Genomic DNA, 23,778 nt, shown 5'->3' on the forward strand with positions numbered 1-23,778 from the left:
CAGGACATGCAGGCGAGTAACACAAAAGGTAATTCCAGGAATCTGGAATTTAAAAATATTTGGAATGGTTACAGAATTTGAGTTTCTTTGAAAGAGAAATTCCATGGTCTATCATATTGAGATTATGAAGTGAGCTGGCAAAATCTTGCACTGGTGAAGTTATAAATGAAGCAATTAACCAATGGAATATGTTTACCATCAGATACTGGGTATGCATTACCTAAAAAAAAAGCCAATAAATGGATGCAATAAGACTCAAGTTTTTTCTAGCTATTTCTGGATCAAAAAGAATTTGTTGATCAAAAGGATCATCAGTTGGTCTCAAGAGATAAATACCCAGATGCTCTCCTAACAAGAAATCTGGAGGGTGGATTGGTTATAGCACATAAAACAAATGCTGTTGTGTGAAGTGGGCTTTCTTTGTTTGTTTTAAATTGTAATCTTTTCTTAATTCTCCATCTTCCCAACCACCACCTCCCCTTCAGAAGACCCTTTGAGTTCTGTGAAAACGTACTGGTCTTCTAGGGCAGCATGATCGCTCAGTGCTGCCTCACAGCGCCAGGGACCTGGGTTCAATTCCGGCCTCGGGCAACTGTGTGTGGAGTTTGCACATTCTCCCCATGTCCAAGTGGGTTTCCTCCACATTCCAGAAGATGCGCAGGTCAGGTGAATTGGCCATACTAAATTGCCCATAGTGTTAGGTGCATTAGTCAGGGGTAAATGTAGGGAAATGAGTCTGGGTAGGTTACTCTTTGGAGGGTCAGTGTGGACTTATTGGGCCGAAGGCCTGTTTCCACACTGTAGGGACTCTAATCTAATTATCTTGTTTGAAGATCTATTCTTTATGAAGGAAATTCAATAGTAAATGCTGAAAGCACCTATGACTGTGTTCATTTACTCCTGAGTTAGTGCAGCAGGGCTCAGCAGATAGTAACAAAAGAAATGTAACACCTTTTCCCAATCTAAATGTACCCAACACTCCCCCACCCCAGTAGAGATCCTCAAAATGAGCTGCGATCAAAGATCAAAGCCAGATACACACTGGATGGTGCAGTTCAGGTACATATTCCATTTGGGAACCCCACTCTCAACAGGCTGTTCTGGGTTTCACAACTCAAAGACAAACCAAATGTTGAAAATACAAAATGCATTAAGGAGACATGGGCCTGTTTAAATCATAACTTTTGTATTGGACTTTTTTTGTAAATTATGCAAGTTTTGTTCAAAAAGAAGAAATTAAAAAAATCAACGATTATGAGAATTTCCGTGAATGCCATTCCCTTTTTATCACACATTAAACAGGTGCCATAACTACACAGAACTGATGACCAAAACTAAAATAATAGCCAAAGTAATCAGATAGCAACACGCACACATAATTAGAATTGTCACCAAAAAAAACAGGATCCAGCCACCTACATTAACATTCTACCTCTGAATATGCTACAATGTGACAGTACTAGGGTTTTCCTAAACACCCGTGCTGTTTGTAAAGTGCATTAAAAGCAAATTCTATCTACAATAGCTGATCATGAAAACCAGGAAAGAACATTTTACACAGTTCTAAGTTGCTTTCCTCCTCCCACTTTTCCAATTCTTCCCCCCCCACCCCCAGTCTTCTCCCCTCCCTAGTTATTGACTTGTAGCACCGAAATTCGATATGCACTTAAAATCACACTTAAAGTCATTGGTACATTTATATATATATATATAGATTTTATATATATATAGATTATAATATATAGCTCAGTCTCTCCATACAAGGCCATCCTCATCATTCAGTACCAGTCATCCTAAGGCCTTGAAACTCCTCATTGCTTCGGTAGGTGGACCATGCATTAATCACTTTTTTTTAATTACAAAATGAAAATTAAAAACACAAGGGATAAAAGACCAATAACTAGCAAATAAACAATTGCCAATCATATAGATACAAGTGAGAGAAGGCTATTGTTCAATGTTTTACATGACCCCGGTACACCATGCGTTCATAGTATGTGTGAGTGACAGAATGCAGGATAGAAATCCTGGTGGTTTGGGTTTTTTTTTGTTTTGTTTTTTAAAAACACAGTGAAATTCTCTCTTCTCTCTATCCTTGACCAGTTAACGAAGTGCAGGGATCCTCAACGTAGTGATGGTGGTGCTGCTGCGGCCTTCAGCACCCAAAGGTTTCCTGAGAGGCGTATACCATGTAGAGGAAGCCATCTTCATCCTTCTCCTGCTCATAGATCTCCGAGATTGAGGTCGAGACGCTAACCATGCTCCGTTGGTTGACCAGCAGGAAGAAGGCTTGATTGGGGTTCAGCTGGAGTCTGCGCCTGTGGGTGGGTTTTGGGGGGGGGTAGGGGGGGTGGGAGGGAGGTAATGGAGAGAAGCAACAGTTATTAAATCTGAGGGATCTACTCCAAAAAGAAAATTGTCAAATAAAAACATCGTCTCCCGAAGGACTAATCCTGGAGGCCAGCACATGGAGCAGCGACCCCTCATGTTCTGAAGCCCCGGGGGCACGGACTCAGTGAAAAGGACAATAATTTAAAGATGCCTCTTATTCTGGATTTTGAATAAGTCAAAACTTTGTATTCCCATATTAGACCTTTTTTTTTAAACTCTTTCAATTCAAACAGATGAAGTACCTCAGACGGCACTAAAAAGGTGACATTACAAACTTTTCACTGCTGCACTCACGTGACAATAAAGCTGTTCTATTCTAAAACAGAAGTTGCTGGAGAGAGTCAGCAGGTCTGGCAATTTCTGTAGAGAGAAAACAGTGTTGAGTCCAGTGACTCCTCTTCGTAGCTAGAAAAAGTATGATCCAGCTGGGGAAAGAAATGAGTAAATTGATGGCTTACTATTATCTATAGTCAAAAAGTGTGGTGCTGGAAAAGCAGAGCCAGTCAGGCAGCATCCAAGGAGCAGGAGAATTGACACTTCAAGAATAAACCCTTCAACTTTTGACTGTCTAACTATATTTGTCTCTCTTTCTCTGGGCTTCATGTCCATCAATATACTCACTCCTTTCCCCTAACCCCCAAGGAATAGAATAGAACAGCCTTTATTGTCACGTGAGTGCAGTGAAAAGTTTGTAATGTCACCTCTTTGGCACCATTAGATTACTTACAGTGTGGAAACAGGCCCTTCGGCCCAACAAGTCCACACCGACCTGCCGAAGTGCAACCCACCCATACCCCTACATTTACCCCTTACCTAACACTATGGGCAATTTAGTATGGCCAATTCACCTGACCCGCACATCTTTGGACTGTGGGAGGAAACCGGAGCACCCGGAGGAAACCCACGCAGACACGGGGAGAACGTGCAAACTCCACACAGTCTGTCGCCTGAGTCGGGAACTGAACCCGGGTCTCGGGTACTGTGAGGCAGCAGTGCTAACCACTGTGTCACCGTGCCGCCCACCATCTTCGGTACTTTGTGTTCGTTACAAAATTGAAAGAGTTTTAAAAAAAGATCGAGCATAGGAAGTTTTGATTTACTCAAAGTCCAGAATAAGAATAAAAGGTATCTTTAAAAGTACTCAAATTATAGTCCTTTTCACTGGAGCACTGCAGCAAGCCCAAGACAGACGCGTTGGCCAGGGAACACAAAGTGGCAGGTAACTGGAAGCTTGTGGTCAAGAATGTGGTGCTGGAAAAGCACAGCCGGCCAGGCAACATCTGAGAAGCAGGAGAATCGACGTTTCAGGCAAAGGCCCTTCACCAGGAATGAGGCTGGGAGCCTCGGTGGGGAGGAGGTAGCTGAGAGTGCAAAGGTAGACAGAGAGGTGGAGGTAATGGTGATAGGTCAGAGAGAAGAGTGGAGTGGATAGATGGGAAGGAAGATGGACAGGTCATGAGGGTGGTGTTGAGCTGGAAGGAAGGTGGGGGTGGAGGGGAAAAGGAGGAAACTGGTGAAATCCACATTGATGCCGTGGGGTTGGAGGGGCCCAAGGCAGAAGATTAGGTGTTCTTCCTCCAGGTGTCGGGTGGTTAGGGAGTAGTGATGGAGAAGGCCCAACACCTGCATGTCCTTGGCAGAGTGGGGGGGGGGGTTGAAGTGTTTGGCTACAGGGCGGTGTGGTTGGTTGATGCGGGTGTCCCCGAGATGTTCTCTGAAGTGCTCTGCGAGTAGGCGTCCTGTCCCCCCAACTTGGAGGAGACCGCATCGGGAGCAATGGATACAGTAAATTACATGTGAGGAAGTGCAGGTAAAACTTTGATGGAAGTGGAAGGCTCCTTTGGGGCCTTGGACAGAGGTGTGGGGGTGGGGGGGATGCTGGGGAGGTGTAGGTACAGGTTTTGCAATTCCTGTGGTAGCTGGGAAAGGTGCCGCAAGGGGAGGGTAGGTTGGTGGGTGGTGTGGACTTGTCAAAGGAGTCGCGGAGGGAATGGTCTTTACAGAAAGTGGATAGGGGTGGGGATGGAAATATATCTCTAGTGGTGGGGTCGTTTGTAGGTGGCAGAAATGGCAGAGGATGATGCAACTATAAGGAGGTCAGTAGGTGGAAAGTGAGTACCGGAGAGTTCTGTCCTTGTTGTGGTTAGAGGGTTGGGGTTCAAGGGCAGAGATGCTGGAAGTGGATGGGATGCATTGGAGAGCATCATCAACCATGTGGGAGGGGAAATTGCAGTCTTAAAGAAGGAGGCCATCTGGTGTGTTCGATGGTGGAACTGGTCTTCCTGATGCGGCAGAGGCAGAAGAATTGGGAATAAGGGATAGCATTTTTGCAGAAGGCAGGGTGGGTGGAGGTGTATTCCAGGTAGCTGTGAGTCGGTGGATTTGTAGATGTCCATGTTGAGTCAGTTACCATTGATGGAGATGGAGAGGTCCAGGAAGGGAAGGGAGGTGTCTGAGATGATCCAGGTGAACTTAAGTTCAGGGTGGAATCTATTGATGAAGTTGATATACTGTTCAATCTCCTCGTGGGAGCACGAGGTGGCGCCTATACAGTCATCAATGTAACAGAGGAAAAGGTAGGGAATGGTGCAGGTGTAACTACGGAAGATGGGCTGTTCCACGTAACCAACAAAGACAGGTATAGCTGGGGTCCATGTGGTTCTCCATGGGCTATCCCTTTCATCTGGAGGAAGTGGGGGGATTCAATAGAGAAATTAAGGACCAGTTGAGGCAAATGAATGAGTGTATCAATGGAAGGTACTGGTGGGAACGTTGGGAGAGGATGAAACAGAGGGCCTGGAAGCCTACATCATGGCAGATGGAGGTATATAGGGATTGGGAGTCCATGGTGGAGATGAGGCATTGGGGCCAGGCAAACAAAAGTCTTGGAGCAGGTGGATGGCATCCCGAACGTATGTCGGGAGTTCCTGGACCAGTGGGGATAGGACATTATCAAGGTATGTGGAGAGGAGTTCGGTGGGGCAGTAACAGACCGAGACAATGGGTCGGCTGGGGCAATCAGACTGGAGTAGGAGGTAGAAACAGGCAGTGCAAGGTTCCCAATCAATGAGGTTGGAAGCTGTGGGTGGGAGATCCCCTGAAGTGATGAGCTTGGGGCCATTTTTACGGACTGAACATAGGTATTCGGCAAAGTGGCTGGCCGGTCTGCATCTCATCTCAAAGTGGAGGAGATCACACTGCAGATGCTAAGGCTCTCCAGTACTTTCGGCTTTTATTTCAGATTTCCAGCGCCTGCAGTATTTTGCTTCTACTAGTAAATAGGTAAACCCTAGCAAAGTCAGACAGAGACTGGCAGACACAAAAATAAACTTTGCTTTGACATCAGGGGCTGAGATCTCAATCCAACCAGCCCACTGGAGTTAAAAGTTTTCACCTGGTGTTGAATTTAAGGGCCAATGCAGAGTTCTCAGTTCTGCTTGGAAATGTTTCTGGAGGCTTCATCACAAAAACATTCCAAATAGTCTTCTACCCAAATAGCTGTTTTGCTACAAATTAATTTACACAGCCAACTCCCATATGTAGCAAAGTAATAGTGATCAGAAAATCAGATGTTGAAAGATCAATAAATATTGTCAGGATGTTAGTCAGCGGATGATAGTCACTAGATGTAGTCGTCAAGAGAAAAACAAAGAAAAATGATATTCAGGATTGTTAAATATTGCTAAAGTCCCAGACTACAGATATTTATTGTTATTAAATATTTATTTCTGAAAATGTGTGGATATAATATTGCCATTTCTGTTCAAGATTTGGGTTTTCTGTGAGAAAAGTAATGTGGGGAAAGTCAATTGGAAAAGTGACATTCGGTTACCAGGGATCAGGTATAGCATTGTTGTCCATCAGCCCTCACTGAATCCTGAGCCTTTTCCACTCAATATCAGCCACCTTTAAAAGTGAGAAATGAAAGATTTGCAAGAGGAACTAATATGTGAGACAGCAGAATTAAAAGATTTACATTTTTTTTATATAAAAGAGTTGTCTGGTAGGACGGAAATTGAACGTTGCTGAAAAGAGGGACATGGAGTCAAAGGCTTGGAGAGCCTATAATTTTGCCCTAATGTTGCCACGGCAACAGCATGGCCAACCAGAGTCAACTTAACAACTAATCAGTGCACTTTTCTCCTGCAGCATATATTACTGGGAATGTTTGAGATTCGGTATTCTTGCATTTGTCCTGATGAGTGTAAGACACAAAAACCTAATCTCTCTTTCCAGCAGTATTTGCTGTTGCACTTCACCACATCAGTCAGAAATGTTACAAGCCTGACAATGTATAATAATTATTTATTTTCAGAGCAATTCAATGTACTGTTAATGTGCATGGCAAGATCTCAAAAAAAGGAAGAATAGATAGCTGCTTGTGGTGGTTGATTATCAGAGCGAGAAACTATTCTCCCAGATAAAGCTGCCATAGACCTTGCTATCCACCTACTTCATCAAAGTTCCTTTAGGATGGCCACAAATCAGCCATGATCTCCTTGAATGGTGGAACAGATTTGAAGAACTGAATGGCCTCTTCCCGTTCCCATGATGCACATTAAAGATTTCAAGCTTATTCGAAGACAGATACCTCTGGCAGTGTAGCTTTGAAGTGTTAGCCAAATATGTATTCTCAAAAACTTTGAATGTACACCATGGGAGGTTTGATGTAATTGCCTGAACATCTACCTTTGAGGTGGACGAGGTAACTATCATTTTAATGTAGAGATTTCAACGAGGTGTACCAAGGGATCAAGCTTAGAAGATAGAGCTGGCATTTGTAGAGTGCTTTTCACAACTTCAAGATAAAGTACATTTTTTTAAAAAAAGTATAGTTTTAAAGGAGACATAAAACTCGATTTGTGCACAGCAACATCCCACAATACCTGTGGGATAAAGGCCAAATAATCCATATTTAGTGATACTGGTTGAGGCATTGATAGTGACCAGGACAATGGGGAGAATTCCCTGGCCTTTCTTCACAACTGTGTCACAGGATATTTTACATTCACCTGAAAGGATTAACTTGTAACAACAGAAATGGGAACCTTTTTCACTTAATTTCAGTTAATGGGTTTGTGAAATTACCTCATATTCATCCTGAGATGCAGTGAGATAACACTATTAAATGGCAGCATTAGCTGCACCTGCCAAACTTCATTGTGTAAAAAGTAATAAGGACATTAGCAAAGGAACACAGTAGACTTTATAAAAGCTGTCAAATGGAATTATCTACTCAAATAAGTAAATGCTGGTTAGTTCTCACTGCTGTACTAAGTTTTATGCGCACAATACTGGAGGAGAGTTTAATGAAATATTACAGCACAGGAGATGGCCATTCAGCTCATCAAGTCTGTGCCAGCTTCCCCACCCCCCAACAATGCTCCTGCAATTACTTCTGTTCCAAGTGTATTCACAATTCTTTCCCAAAAGAGGTGGGATCCATCACCATCTGTAAGTTCCCCTCCAAGCCACTCACCATTCTGACTAGTAAATATATCACAGTTACTTCAGTGTTGCTGGGTCAAAATCCTGGAATTCTGTCCCTAATGGCAATGTGAATCTACCCCAAACCAAATGGACTCCAGCTGTTCAAGGCAGCAGCTCACCACTAACTCAAGGGGCAATTAGGGATGGGCAATAAATGCTGGCCTAGCCACCAACACCCATATCCCTCAAATAAAAACAAAGAAAGAAGCTTTTATTGCATTTACTTCCAACACCTTTTCAGAGTTTGCTCTAATAGTACAGTGGGTTGTAAACCCAAACATGACTGTGGTAGTGGTGGTGACAGCAGAGGTGGGGGGATTGCCGATGGTGGGAGGAGAAGAAAGGCTCCAATTTATGTGCAGTTTCACTGGTGCCATCCAATTTTGGCTGCACGTGCTGGACTTTGTTATAATCTGTCAGATTTTAGGCTTGGAGAAAGTGAGGACTGCAGACGCTGGAGATCAGAGTCGAAGAGTGTGGTGCTGGAAAAGCACAGCTGGTCAGGCAGTATCCGAGGAGCAGGACAGTCGACGTTTCGGGCATAAGCCCTTCATCAGATTTCTGGTTTGATACAGAAACCCAAACATTCTGACTCAGACATTGCTGACAACTGATCCAGGTAAAAAAAGTGTGTGAAATCAGTGCAGGATCTCCTGTTTGTTGTTGTATCACCAGACCATAGGGGGTGCTCTCTCATTAGAGAGAGAAGCGACTGGTGGCGATGTAACCTGAAGGCCACCAGACCTCAGGGGAGGGAAGAGGTTGAACAGGAGAGTTGTTCAGGGTAACCTTGAACTGGTGATGGGAATTGAACCCATGCTGTTGGCATCACTCTGTAAACCAATGATCCAGCCAACTGAGCTAAACCAATTCCCAGATACTGTAAAGCAAGGTTTTAAATATCTTTTTATGATTAAGAAACCCCATGATATCTTGTGAAATTCTGTTCAACCTACACCCCCTCCCTCCTCCACTCCCATGAAATATAATCATGCCATTTATGTTGTCTAGTGTGCAAGATGTAGGATCAGAATAGGGCATTCAGCCCATCAAGTCTGCTCCGCTGTTCAATGAGACCATGGCTGATCTCAATCTTCAACTCCATTTCCTTGCTTTTTCCCTAATAACCCTCAGACTGAGGAAGTGAAATATTATTGAATGAACAAATTTAAAAATTCAAAAATCTTCAATGATTGTTCTTGCATTTAATGAGAAATAATCTCTCAAAAAATCTGATACACAGTTTTCAAACAACCTTAATATTACACTGGAGCCCATTAAAGAATTATTGCAAAGTTTTCCAGAGAAACTTGGTTGTAATCAACTGCCGTACAGTGCAATTTCTACTAGCAAAGCATCATGACAGATTATCTACTGTTCAATTAAAAATCATTTGGCATCTTTAGGATTTTGCTAATGTAATTTTAAAAGTACTGCCCTTGACTGAAGGCAAGCCACAACTTCCCAGATTACAACCGCATCACTTTATTTTGTCCCATTTTCCAACGCCTAAACACACATTTGACAACATGCATAGCAATTCAAGGTTTTATGTTTAGCCAAGAAGATTCAGCTATTAAATGATCACATATCTTTATTCGTGTCCACCTGACACCATATCCCATTCTCTGATTACAATGTATCATTGGCTTAATTTACTGATGGTTTAACCATTACTGTACAGAACAAATAGGAATTTTGAAGAAAGCAGCTCTCATCCTTGATATAATAGTCATGACCATTTATACCTGTAAAAAGTGTAGATTTCACATTTAATACAAGTGTTAAGATACATGACAGACCCAAGAAATGATCTGAAATGAGATCAAGCCAAATGTCAAACACTAAAGGCTTTTCTCATTACACAACTTTGTCAGCGAGCAAATAAAAATATTTTAGTCATGGAAGTTTACACTTTAATTTTTTAAAAAGCTTGCTAGCATGGAAGTCTTTTAATCCATGACGGGGAAAACAAAATGATTTTTCCACACTTCATTTTTATTGGCAAGTCAATACATGGCAGTCCTGAAATACAAGATTTGCATATCTACATATACTTTTAATTACTAATCCTTTACACAATGACAGTTCCGTTTAGAAATAAACTGGTCAATTTAACAAGATCGAAATACAATGCTGGATAACATGTTAAGATTGTTAACTTGTTGCAGCATGTTTTGACTAAAAACATTGACACAAATATCATGCAAAAATCATAAAATGGAAATCAGTCATGCTGGATGTGTTTGTGTTTATCCTCATGGATCTTAATTAATATCCCTATCCTGGCTCTCATTACAATTTAATTGTGATTATTCGACACAAAACATGTCCTCCAGCTGTGTCCTCAAATCTTTTAAATTCAATCTTCTTTATCCATTTGTTCTAGACTTCCCCAACCATATCCCATGCCTTCTTAATGTTAAACTTCTCTCTCAAGTCATCCACTGTTTTATTAAAATCAGCTCCACATTCTTGCCTATATTTCCTCAAACTAAGCAGTATTCTAGTAGGTCTGTGCTGCACCTTCTCTCTCTTTATCACCAATTCCTCTCCAGGAGGAGGAATCAAAGACCACTGTGTAGGAATTTAAGTTGGTAGGTAAACTGGCAGGAGGCTGAGATAAAGGGAAGGGTTGGGGGTGGATTTTGGGTGCGGAGGGGGCAGAGTGGTGAGGGAGGGATGGGTGAACACAGAGAGGGGGTATGACCTGGCTGGTCAATGGGAGGAATGAATCTGGTTTTTCTAGATTTACTACTGCAATGGCACTTCCCTGTTTTACAGTTTTATGATAAACGCCAGTATCTGTTTTTTTTATATAAAAGACTGGCCTACATAAAGTTGGTTCACAAAAATGCAGTGAAATGAAAGGATGAATATTAAATTCCGAATTTTCTTGGCAATGCATACGGTTAGGGGAATGTCCATAGGTCCCAAAAACATTTAGTTGTTTCACATGGCCAGTTTTTTTCCCCATCGCATAGTCTTCCAGTTTGTTTTCCGCATTGCAAAGTATGGTATTTAACAACAACATGGACTTGCACAGGAGCTTCCACACCGTTCTGCAGCCATATAGCATTCTATCAAGAACATTTCCACAGCCTAAGCTTGAGAAAAAGATTTCAGCAGTACCCCTCCCCTCCCATCCAAAATTTACATTTTTATAGCCCTGGTTGTCTGTGTAATATTAGGAAGTGCTTTCATTACATGGAGTGTACTTCTGAAGTGTTGTCATGTTGGCTTCTCCTTCCTACATGATAACATGCATGTGGCAAACTTCTGTAAATCGTAATGTGATATTGATCAAAACACAAATACTAGCAAGAGACTTCCCTGTTATAAAACACAGAGCACTGGAACTACACAGCAGGTCTGGCAGCATCTGCAGAGACAGGAACGGAGTTAACGGTTCAGGGCGTTGACTTTTCAAGAACACTCTTCCTGCTCTTCTTCAGAATAATGCCATGGGATCTCTCTCACCCACCGGAGTGGGCAGTTGGCACCTTGGTTGGCGGTCTCTTCCAAAGATAGCACCTCTGACAGTGCAACACACTCAGTAATGCAGCAAATTGTCAGCTCACATTTTATACTGTTTCCTGTTCAACTTATCAAAGACTGAATGTATGTGGAGACAGTCTCTCCTCTTTTACAGAAAGGGAGGACTGAAAGAACAGGATATTAAGTATATAAACATTACACTGCTTACAGCCATTCTTTGTCCAATTTCAGGCCTGATTAGTAACTGAATGGAGACTGCCTGGGAATACCAGATGCACTGGATCAGTGTAGGGTATCTGATCAGTGCAGACAAGTAGGATTGATGGGTCTCTATCCATGCTGTATAACTACAATTCTATGAGTAGGGTTTTGGACTTTTGTGACAGAGTGGTAATGTCCCTAACTCTAGGCCAGAAGTTCTGGGTTCAAGTCCCCCTGCCCCACAGGTGTTGTAACATGTCTGAACAAGTCAACTAAAAATACCTATAGGTTAGACAAGATGAGTTTGTCACTAGCTATGTTTATTTATACACAAGCATCTTCTTTGAAGAGGAAGGTTTGGAAACAAAATGGAGGTGTTCAAAATCATTACTGTGTTCGATAGAAGATGTAATCAAAAAGGGTGTACAGCAACAAATCCTCGGTTTTCTTTAAAACGTCTGGCTGACTTATTTCACTATGTCCAAAGACCTTTTCTTTAAGTGTAAATATAACCGTGCGTAATACCTGCTTGAAAGGAGCCAGACTGTGCAGAGATACAGTTAACAAGGGCAACTAATTTACAATCACAGAATGGTCAATGACCAACATTCAACTCTTTTAAAGGCAACTAAGAAAAAGGGCAACATGAGGAAACATTTCCTTTAAAACAAAACAGCAAGTTGTAGTAATCTAGAATGCACTGCATTAATACGGGTGGTGAATGCAAAGTAACTTATGGTTTTCATGAAAAATTGGATTAAATGCATCATGAAAAAAAAACTTAGAGCTCTGGATTAATTGGGTAGTTCGACCAAATACCTAGCACAGATATGATGGGCAGAAAGCTCACCTCCTCTTGCTACATCAGTCTACAATACTGTTTGCAGTAATGGCTTAAAATGCACGTCCCGTTTATTTATTTAACTTTCCACAGAACTGTTCCAAAATTTTTTTTCCAGTTATTTTCATCATTTTTCACTGCTCCTAATGGGTTAATAGTTGTTCCTTGCAGCAGGAAGGTTTCTTCCATCAATAACAAGTATCTAGTGACCAGCACTGTGAACATGTGTTCATTTGGATTAACTCCAGGCACAACATGTGAGCCTCGTAAGATCTCCCCACCATCGCCAAAGCTGGCAGAGACACCAATCTGCTGAGGCTAGGCTAAAATTTCTTTTAAAAGAAGCCCCTCTGTATACATCAATAACTCAGAATTTCTATTGAGCAACTGTGTGAAATATTAAAGTAAACAAGAGAATTGCTTGGTGCGTGATGATTCACCTTTCCACTGGTTGTAAGCTGAGAATCACACTTGATTCCTCCAAAGTCTGCTCACTATCCACAAGGCACAAGTCAGGAAGGTGATGCAATCTTCCCGCTTTCCCAGATTAGTCAGTTTCAACAACGCTCAAGAAACTCAACACTATCCAGGAAAAAGCAGCCTATTACACGGACACCCCATCTACCACCTTAAAACATTCACTACTTCCACCTCTGGTGCACACAGAAGCAGCAGGGTAATACTATCTACAAACAACACTCACCAAGGCTCCTTTGACTACAGTTTCCAAACCCAGTGACCTCCACCAGCTGCACAGACAAGGGCAGCAAATGCATGGAAACATCCTTGGCAAAGTCACACACTATTCTGCCTTGGAACTGTAGTCACCATTGCGGGGTCAAAATCCTGGAACTTCTTTCCTAACAGCACTGTGGGTGTACTGACACTTGATAGATCACCTACTCAAGGGCAATTTGGGATGAACAATAATTGTTGGACCAGCCTGCAAAGCCCATATACCATGAATGAATACATTTAAATGAAACCTTCTGCCTAGCTGCCATACAGCAGGAATTGTCATGCCTGGTAAAAGGGTCCACACATGAGCAGTGAAAACTATAACTCACTTGACGCTCCTTCTCTCACATACAGGGGGTTAGCATGAATGAGTATTTTGGTTGGCATGAACCAGTTTGGGCCTAATGGCCTGTCTCCACTCTATATACAGGACTGACTCTAGAGACCTTATCAAAAGAAGATACAAATCCAAAGTTGGCAATTCCACTCTAGCAGTTAAATCACCTCATGAAATATAATCCCATGAAAGACTAATAGAGATGTTCACATACTGATCAGAATTCTTCTTTATGGATTTTTCTTCAAAAAAAAAAAGAAGGATAAAACAATGGATAGACCATGATTGTTTTCTTTGGAACAGCAGCGGATTATAACTACTGGTCCAGACAGTGGCCACCCATGTCCCATGATCTTACTGAAGTATAAAACCTGATGAGGGGTCTACGCTGAGAGTATATAGAAGGGCCCTAATCCCCTATGAATTCAGGACAAGAGATCGGAGATCTGGTGGAGAATTTGAGAGATAGATTTTTCTTGCTTAGAACAGGACACCTAGAACCCACTGCCTGAAAAGGGCATTAGAATCGCTTTTTAAAAAATAAAACATGGAAATGAAAATCTCAGCAGTCTGACAGTATCTTTTGAGAAAAAGTAAGAGTTAACATTTTGGGTCCAGTGATCCTTTTTCAAAACTTGGATGTAAACATGAACCACCATAAATGCTGGGGAGGCTTAGGGTTTTTAGATTAGATTCCCTGCAGTGTGGAAACAGGCCCTTCGGTCCATCAAGTCCACACCGACCCTCCGAAGAGTAACCCACCCCCGACTAATGCACCTAATAACTATGGACAATTTAGCACAGGCAATTCACCTGACTTGCACATCTTTGGACTGTGGGAGGAAACCAGAGCACCCGGAGAAAACCCACGCAGACATAGGGAGAAAGGGCAAACTGCACACAGACAGTCACCCAAGACTGGAACCGAACCTGGAACTCTGGCACTGTGAGGCAGCAGTGCTAACCACTGAGCCACTGTGCCTGTGTTATTGTTGCTGGAATAGTAATCCAGAATCCCAGTTTAATGTCCAAGAGAAATGGGTTCAAATCCCACTATGGCAAAATGGTGAAATTTGAATCCAATATAATTTGGAATTAAGAGTCTAATAATGCTTGTTATAAATATCCATCTGGTTCACAAATGTCCTTTAAGGATCAAGATAGCTTTTAGCTATCCTTACCTACATTTGCCCTAGAATGGCAAATAAATACTGGTGTGACCAAGTGCTGAAATACGGAATTAGGTTGGGCGGTACCATGTCATCCACCATGTTGGGTTGCCAGGGTTGGAGTGTTTAAGCTATAGGGAGAGGCTGAATATGCTGGGACTATTTTCCCTGGAGCATCGGAGGCTAAGGGGTAACCTTGTAGAGATTTATAACATCATGAGGGGCATGGATGACGTGAATAGCCAAAGTCTTTTCCTTGGTCGAGGTCCCTCCCGAGAATGGCCAGGTGTAAATTTACAGGAATCTATGATTTGAGTCACTCACATGGTCCATTGTTTCAGGACGTTTGCTGCATCACTTCATCAGATGGACTGGTCCCATTTCAAGGTTAGAACAGGAATGTGGGGAACAGTAGACATCGTACTCCTGGACCATCCTGAGAGAGAGGTACTCTGAGCTCATAAATAATTGCTGGCTTCAACCATGCATTGCAAGGTAGTAACATAACCTTCAGGCTTAGATTACTGTTGCTCTTGTGGTTTGCAGCATGTCGGAGTCAGCAAACTGTATTGAGACACATTCATCTATTCAGGGACAATACTTGGTGAATAAGCCTTGGGGATGGGAATGTTGTCTTAAGTTACACTTAATAATGTTAGATGGCAGCTGGGTACCAAAGACACACCAGAAGCCCACTCACATATTTCCAATAATGTTCTGGAGACATGAACCCCACCTCAGCCTCTGCTCATCATCCTGATCACTCTTAGAGATATACTCTTGGAGTCAGGGTTATACAGCACGGAAACAGATCTGTGTCCATGTTCAATTAGCCCAAGCTGACCAGATCTCCCAAATTAACCTAGTCCCATTTGCCAGGACTTGGCCCAGATCCCTCTAACCCCTTCCTATTCATAAACCCATCCAGATGCTCATAGACAATAGGTGCAGGAGTAGGCCATTCTGCCCTTCGAGCCTGCATCACCATTCATTATGATCATGGCTGATCATCCTCAATCAGTATCCTCTTCCTGCCTTATCTCCATAACCCTTGATTCCACTACCCTCGAGAGCTCTATCCAACTCTTTCATAAATGAATCCAGAGACTGGGCCTCCACTGCCCTCTGGGGCAGAGCATTCCACACAGCCACCACTCTCTGGGTGAAGAAGTTTCTCCTCATCTCTGTCCTAAATGGCCTACCCCTTTGAAGCTGTGTCCTCTGGTTCGGCACTCACCCATCAGCGGAAACATGTTTCCTGCTGCCAGAGTGTCCAATCCTTTAATAATCTTATACGTCTCAATCAGATCCCCTCTCAGTCTTCTAAACTCAAGGATATACAAGCCCAGTCGCTCCAATCTTTCAACATAAAATAGTCATAAATGTCATTGTATCTGCCTCCACAGTCATTCCATACACACACCACCCTCTGCTTGAAAAGGTTCCCCCCAGATCCCTTTTAAATATTTTCCTACTCACCTTAAATCTATGCCTTCTGGTTTTGACTCCCACACCCCAGGAAAAATACCTGGGCTATTCACCCCGTCCATGCGCTGCAGGATTTTATAAATCTCTCCAAGGTGACCCCTCCGCCTCAGATGCTCAAGGGAAAACAGTCCCAGCATATTCAGCCTCTCCCTATAGCTCAAACACTCCAACCCTGGCAACATCTTTGTAAATCTTCTCAGAACTCTTTCTAGTTTAATAATATACTTCCGATAGAGGGAGACCTAGAATTGAACGCAGCATTTCAAAAATGGCCTAACCAATGTCCTGGACACCTGCAATATGACCTCCCAACTCCTACGTGCAACGCTCTGACCAATAAAGGAAAGCAAACCAAATGCCTTCATTACCTCAACTACTAGAAACCATGAACCTGCACTCCAAGGTCTCTTTGTTCAGTAACACTCCCCAGGACCTTATCATTAAGTGCATGAATCCTGCCCTGATTCACTTTTCCAAAATGAAGCACCTTGCATTTACCAAAATTAAACTCCCTCTGCCACTCCTTGGCCCATTAGGCCATCTGATCGAAATCTTGTTGATTCCATAGCACCTTTAGAGTGCAGCTCCGTGTTTTTTTTTAAATTTAGCCTTGGGATGTGGGATCACTGGCTAGGCCAACGTTTATTGCTCATTCCTAATTCAACCACATTTTCACACGTAGGCCAGACCACGTAAGGAAGACAGATTTCCTTCCCCAATAGACATTAGTGAACCAAATGGGCCTTCCTGACAATCAATGTTGTCATCATTAGACTCTTAATTCCAGATTCTTTATTGAATTCGGATTCCACCACCTACTATGGCAGGATTTAAACCCAGGTGCCCAGAGTATTAGCTGAGTTTCTGGAATAATGGTCCAGCGATAATATCACTTGCCCAACTGGACACGCTTACTTGCAGTCCGGTTGCCTCATTCAGATGGGCTTGTTCACCTCGTCAGACCAGGTGCGACATGGTAGCTCAGTGATTAGCACTGTTGCCTCACAGTGCCAGGGACCTGGGTTCAATTCTTGCCTCGGGCTGGAATTTGCACATTCTCCCAGTGTCTGTATAGGTTGCCTCCAGGCGCTTTGGTTCCCCCTCTCAGTCCAAAGATGTGCAGGTTAGGTGGATTGGCCATGTTAAATTATCCACAGTGCTCAGGGATGTGCAGGTTAGGTGCATTAGTAAGGGGAAATGTTGAGTAATACAATAGGGGAATGGGTCTGGGTGGGTTACTCTTTGGACGGTTGGTGTGGGCTTGTCGGGTCAAATGGCCTGTTTCTGTACTATAGGGATTCTATACAACCTCTCAAAAGTGATAACAACAACAGGTCAAACTGCAGATGGTGTTTTCTCACGGGCTGATCGACATGCAGAGGCTTCACAACAAGCAGTGTAAGTGTTTGTGCAAAGAAAGGGCTTGGTTATGAAGGAGCCATGTTACTGAAGCAGCCTGGAGCTTGGAGGGAGAAGTCTACCATGTTAGGTAGATTTTTCAAAAATGTTTCCATTGAATCCCCTCAACAGCTTTCTGGGAGAAAATTCCATAAGAATTCCGTAGAGAAATGCTTCACCTCTTAATGGCCTGCTCATAATTCAATAAGTCTCCCGCTTTGTGGGCTTCAGATCTCGGGCAAATGTATTCAGCAAATAAAATAACTAAAAAAAGTGTTAAACTCGATCAATAATTCCACACCCTTTCTTTTAACCTCAATCACTTCCCCATGCCATTTCCAGGATAAAACTATTAGCAGGCCTGAAAATAAAAAAGTTTATAGCTTGTGGCAACGTGTTTAAGGGTTAAACTTCTTTATACCTCTTCTGTGAAATGAAGTGTGGATACAGTGAGCATTTCCTGTAACAACAGATGCCTGAATTTAGGCCTTGGATTAATACTACATTAGCAGCTAATGCACAGATGGTGATTCATGTGGCAAAGACCCGGAAGTGATATGTCACTTTTGTTTAAGGACAGAAGGGGTGGGGTCACTGGGACCAGAAACATCAACTCTGATGCCTTACTGCACCAGGGACATAGGTTCAATTCCAGCCACGGGCCAGGTCCCCCTTCAGGTGCTCCGGTTTCCTCCCACAGTCCAAAGAGGTTCAGGTTCGGTGGATTGGCAAAGCTAAATTGCTCATAGTGTTCAGGGATGTGTAGGTTAGGTGCATTAGTCAGGGGTGAATGTAGAGTAATAGGTTAGGGGAATGGATTTGGGTGGGTTACTCTTTGGAGGGTCGGTGTGGACCTGTTGGGCCGAAGGGCCTGTTTCCACACTGTAGGGATTCTATGATACTGAGTTTCCTAATCTGAGAATGTACCATAAGGAAGACTGCCAGGATACAATTAAAGAGGGCTGCATAAGTCTCCATTACTCTATTGTTCTGAATCTTTCGAAGGGAAATTAAATTCAGAGTTCCCACAGTGCAGAAGGAGGCCATCTGGCCCATCGAGTCTGCACTGATCTTTTGAAGAGCAACCCACCCAGACCCAGGTCCCCATAACTCCACGTTTACCATGGCTAACCCACATTGCGTGCAGACTATGGGGTAATACGGCATGGCCAATCCAGCTAATCTGCTCATCTTTGGACTGTCTGTGGAAGGAAATTGGAACACCCGGAGGAAACCCACATAGTCATGGGAAGAATGTGCCAATTCCACACGGACAGAGAGTCACCCAAGGGTGGGATCGAACCAGAGTCCCTGACACTGTAACGCAGCAGATATTGGCTAATTGTGAAAGAAGCAATACTCTGTGAATGTGTATATCTGAAACAAACAGAAAATGCTGGAGGAACTCAATGGGTCTGGCAGCATCTGTGGCAAGAGACAGAGTTAATGTTTCTATTTCGGTTGTGAAGAAGGGTCACTGGACTCAAAACGTCAATTCTGTCTCTCTCCACACATCCTGCCAGACCTGCGGAGTTTCTCCAGCATTTTGTATTTATTTCAATATTGCTACCTGGTAACAGCCTCTTTAGGATAATTAGTTAATGGCAATCCTCTGCCAAAGAAGTTATTGTATTGAACATCCTCCCTGTCTGGTGAATGCACCAGAAAGTGAACCACAGAGGATACGTTTGTTTTCTGGGGATATGAGGGCAGGACCTGTCTTTTTTTTATTTTCATTCACGACATCACGGCCTGAGGCAACTTTTTTTTTCAGCTCATCCCAGATTGCCCTTGGAGATGATTAAGAGAAGGTAACTGCAATTCTTGTGACGCAAGTAACCCACACCGAGCTGTTAGAGGGAGAGTCTGAGAGCTCAACCTCATCTAGAAATTCCTTAATTTCTCTCTCTCTCACCGTTCTAAGAATCATTAGAGCGATATGCACGGCTTCCCAATATAAAGGGATCGGTCTGGAATGAAAATGCCTTGAGAAGGCTAGACTTAGGGCATCTGCAACATTCTCACCTACTTCCACCAAAACTACAGGGGGAGTTTGAAAAGCCATTATTTGCTCCATTACTGTTATTTTGCTTATATGAACATCCTGTTGGATCCCAGTCCTGATTCAATATTAATTTCCTTCAAATTTCTGATGTGCTGGACTCTTTCTCTGCAGTAAATAGAGACAAGTAAATATTCAACTTCTCTACCACTTCTGTTTTTTTTTGTTGACAACATAACTGAGCAGTTTTCAAGGGGTCCACGTTACTCCTGAACAACCTCCTTTAAGACCATGAGAAATAGGAACTGGAGCAGGCCATTCATCCCCTTGAGCCTGCTCTGCCAGTGAGATCATGCTTGACCCAATACTTGATGCAGTATCCCCTACATTGGGGAAACAGGATGCCTACTTGCAGAATGCTTCACAGAACATCTCCGGGACACCCGCACCAACCAACCCCACCGCCCTGTGGTGGAACACTTCAACTCCCCCTCCCACTCCACCAAGGACATGCAGGAGCCTCCTCCATCGCCACTCCCTAACCACTCAATGCCTGGAGGAAGAACGCCTCACCTTCCGCCCTGGGACCCTCCAGAGCCACGGCATCAATGTGGATTTCCCCAGTTTCCTCATTTCCCCTCATCCCAACCTTACCCCAGTTCCAACCTTCCAGCTCAGCATCGTCCTCACGACTTGTCCATCTTCCTTCCAACCTATCCATTCCACCCTCCTCTCTGACCTATCACCATTACCCCCCCACCTCCATCCACCTATTGCACGCTCAGCTACCTTCCCCCCACAACCACACCTCACCTCCCAATTAACTCACCATGCCCTCGGCTCACAGCCTCATTCCTTATGAAGGGCTTTTGCCAAAACATCGATTCTCCAGGTCCTCGGATGCTGCCTGACCTGCTGTGCTTTCCCAGCACTATACTCTCGACCCCAATAATCCTCACATTCACTTTCCTGCCTTTTCCCTATAACCCCTGACCAAGAATCTATCTCAGCCTTAAATAGCCACAAGGACTTTGCCCCCACCAATCTGTGGCAAGAAATTCCAGAGGGTCTCACCCAAAGAAGAGGTTCCTCCTCATCTCAGCCTTAAATTATTGCCCCTTTATTCCGAAACAAGTCTTCTGGTCCTAAACTCTCCTACGAAGGGAAACATCTCTCAGCACTTTACACAATCAAGCCCTTTCAATCGCTCCGCGCTCTAAGTTCCAGAGAGTAGAGTCCCGACCTGTTTAACATTTGCTGATAAGATATTCCCTCCAAACTGGGGATCATCCTAGTGAAGATTAGAGTGATGCTGGAAAAGCACAGCAGGTCAGACAGCAACCAGGAGCAGGAAAATAGACGTTTTGGACAAAAGCCCTTCATCAGAAATTTTGCCCGAAACGTCAAAATTTCCTTCTCCTCGGATGCTGCCTGACCTGCTGTGCTTTTCCAGCACCACTCTAAGCTCCAGCATCTGCAGTACCCACCTCCCCCTATGACACTAGTGAAGCCTTCTTTAGGTTATTTTCTAAAATACTTTGGTGCTGAGTTTGAAATCTTCTCATTCTCCGGATGGTAATTCTTATTGCCTGCATTATGGCCCTTTGCTCTTTGCAAAGATTTTTGTTTGGTTTCTTTTAATTTTGTTTTAAGTTTTCACTTAGGTCTTTAGACATCCATGGCAGGGTTTTTTTTGGAAAAACAAACACTTACATCACAGCGTATAATCTGGTTCTGGGTCATATTTTCCATGCTGCTCTGTCATTATACACTTCCCTGCGAACATTTGCCATTGTATTCTACTGAAGTTAGCTTGGCCAAAATCTATAATCTTAGTAACTTTCATATTTCAAGTTTACAGGGGGTGGGTGGAAATGCTAGAATTGCATGGACATCTTTGTGTGTCACAGTCTGCATTCTGAGCTGGAAAGACTCAATATAGAGACATCGACCAAAAGTAGCATTCATTCCAAACAAATACAGCTTCACCATCCACAAACTCCAATCCAACTTTCAATTTCTAGTAATATTTTTTGGCCACACAATTTTAAACATGGTCTCAAACATACACAACCATTAAATACCACTACAAAAAGCAGTACCTTTCTCGTCTACTGCACAAAATTGCCAATTTTATCCTTCATTTGTGATAGAGTCAGCAGATACAGTTTATTTTTATTTACATACATTTTTGAGCCACACCTAAATTACAGGTGTACAGCCCAGCTCTTTGTTCACAGTAATTAGCACCTATTCAGTTAATTATCTCTGTTTCTGTCAGCTAATCTGCAGTTTCATCAATGTTAAAGTTAACTGCAAAATGTTAAATTAAAATGTTCGCAGGTCTGGCAGCATCTGAGGAGAGAAATCAGAGTCAATGTTTTGGGTCCAGCGACCCTTCTTCATAACGTTTGAGGAAGGGTCCCTGCACCCAAACCGTTATCTCTGATTTCTCTCCACAGATGCTGGCAGACCTGCTGAGATGTTCCAGCGATTTCTGTTTGTGTTTCAGATTTCTAGCATTTGCAGTTCTTTCAGTCTTTGAATGAAAAATGTACACCTGGTAGTTACCAGAAAACCCCCATCCTTGCCACTATATTATGGTGCATTTCATTTTTGAATGATCTGGATGTTAGCAGAAATTCTGTGATTGTCATGATGTCAATGAACATCCCCGCAATGAAATGTATAATGAAGGAAAGGTCATTGATAACACTGAGGTTGGTAATTATCAATGCTGAGGTAAATCTTAAACTAAGGGCTTGGTAGCATAATGGTAGTGCCCCTACCTCTGGACCAACAGTCCCATCTGCTGTAGTAGTATGTCATAACATCTAAATTTTAGGCCTTTGTAGATCTGGTACAGTAACCCTCAGCGCTGCTGTTTAGGTATAAACAAAACAAGCACAGGAAGCACAATCCAACAATCTTGAACCGACCTGTGGGTATAAGTGTTATGTTTGTTCATAAAGAGTAGTGCTGAAAATGTGTTGCTGGAAAAGCACAGCAGGTCAGGCAGCATCCAAGGAAAAGGAAATTCAACGTTTCGGGCATAATCCCTTCTTCAGGGCTTATGCCCGAAACGTTGAATCTCCTTTTCCTTGGATGCTGTCTGACCTGCTGCACTTTTCGAGGAACACATTTTCAGCTCTGATCTGCAGGATATGAAGTGGTCCACCCTTCCCACTGACCAATTACCATCCCACCTACCTTTCCCTCAACTCCATTCCCCCCCTTTCTACTTATTCCCGAGTTCCCTTCCCCCTTCCCTGTCCTGATCCGAACCAGCGACTTTCATTTTATTACTTTGTCCCTTGTGTTCCATGTTAAACACTCCAGGGGACAGGCATAATACGGGGACCTAAACCTCAGACTGGCCAGCAGCTCCACCCAATGAGGTGGGACCACCTGGGACAGAGAGCTGAGCATGTCTCCAAATGCACATCTCTAAGGCCAGCTGAATATTTACAATTAAAAGTAGCCCACAGTCATTTGGGAAATCAAACATTCCACAAGAATGGTTTTAGCCAGAATTGCCACCTGTTTACAATGGTGGATCGTTCATTGCGTCCACAAGAGAAGATATTGAAGACCCTCTCTGACCTGTCACTAGTCACCTCCAAGCAGCTGCTGGCCTCTGAACTCAGGGGTGGGTTTTGGGACGGTCAGTAAAAAGCAGACAGGTTCAGAAAGTGGTCACTGAGTGAGGTTTCAATGGGTTGCCCATCTCAATGGAGCAGATTGCAGATTTGCAGAAGGAAACGTACCTGGAGATGGGACAGCATCGTACAATTCTATTCCACTCCACACCATCATCCCAATAAAGCTTCTGTAAAACTCAGCCAATCCTCTCTGATGTACGCCATAGCAAATTCCTTTCAGAATCTCCATTAGCCCTCCCTCTCTTGTCTAGAAAGAGCCATAACCTGTTTGTGGTATAACTTCTACCAGATCTGGTATCATCCACATAAACATTACCAGTCTCTTCTCCACCGCCTTGAAATTCTTTACACAATACAAAAATAGGGTTTAGAGGGATATGGGCCAAATGCTGGCAGCAAATATGGGCTAGATTAATTTAGGATATTTGGTCTGCATAGACTAGACAGACTGAAGGGTCCATTTCTGTGCTGTAAAACTCGAGGTGTGTACACTGTACCATAGTGTGTTGTAATCAGGGTTTCGTACACGCTTCCCATAACTTATCTGCTTTTCAATTCCCAAA

At 43.2% G+C, this 23,778-nt stretch overlaps 1 protein-coding gene across 2 annotated transcripts in view; it reads right to left on the bottom strand.

Moving 5' to 3' along the window:
* Positions 1-1,164: 1,164 nt before the first annotated feature.
* Positions 1,165-23,778, bottom strand: part of LOC132822794 (microtubule-associated proteins 1A/1B light chain 3A) — a 38,120-nt gene continuing 15,506 nt past the window's right edge. For both annotated transcript variants that reach the window (XM_060836146.1, XM_060836145.1), the window contains exon 4: positions 1,165-2,318. In XM_060836146.1, the coding sequence (XP_060692129.1) occupies positions 2,156-2,318 (163 nt within the window). In that variant the 3' untranslated portion in view covers positions 1,165-2,155. The remainder of the gene's footprint in view (positions 2,319-23,778) is intronic.

Source organism: Hemiscyllium ocellatum, chromosome 15 (genome assembly GCF_020745735.1).
Source record: "Hemiscyllium ocellatum isolate sHemOce1 chromosome 15, sHemOce1.pat.X.cur, whole genome shotgun sequence".
NCBI lineage: Eukaryota > Metazoa > Chordata > Chondrichthyes > Orectolobiformes > Hemiscylliidae > Hemiscyllium > Hemiscyllium ocellatum.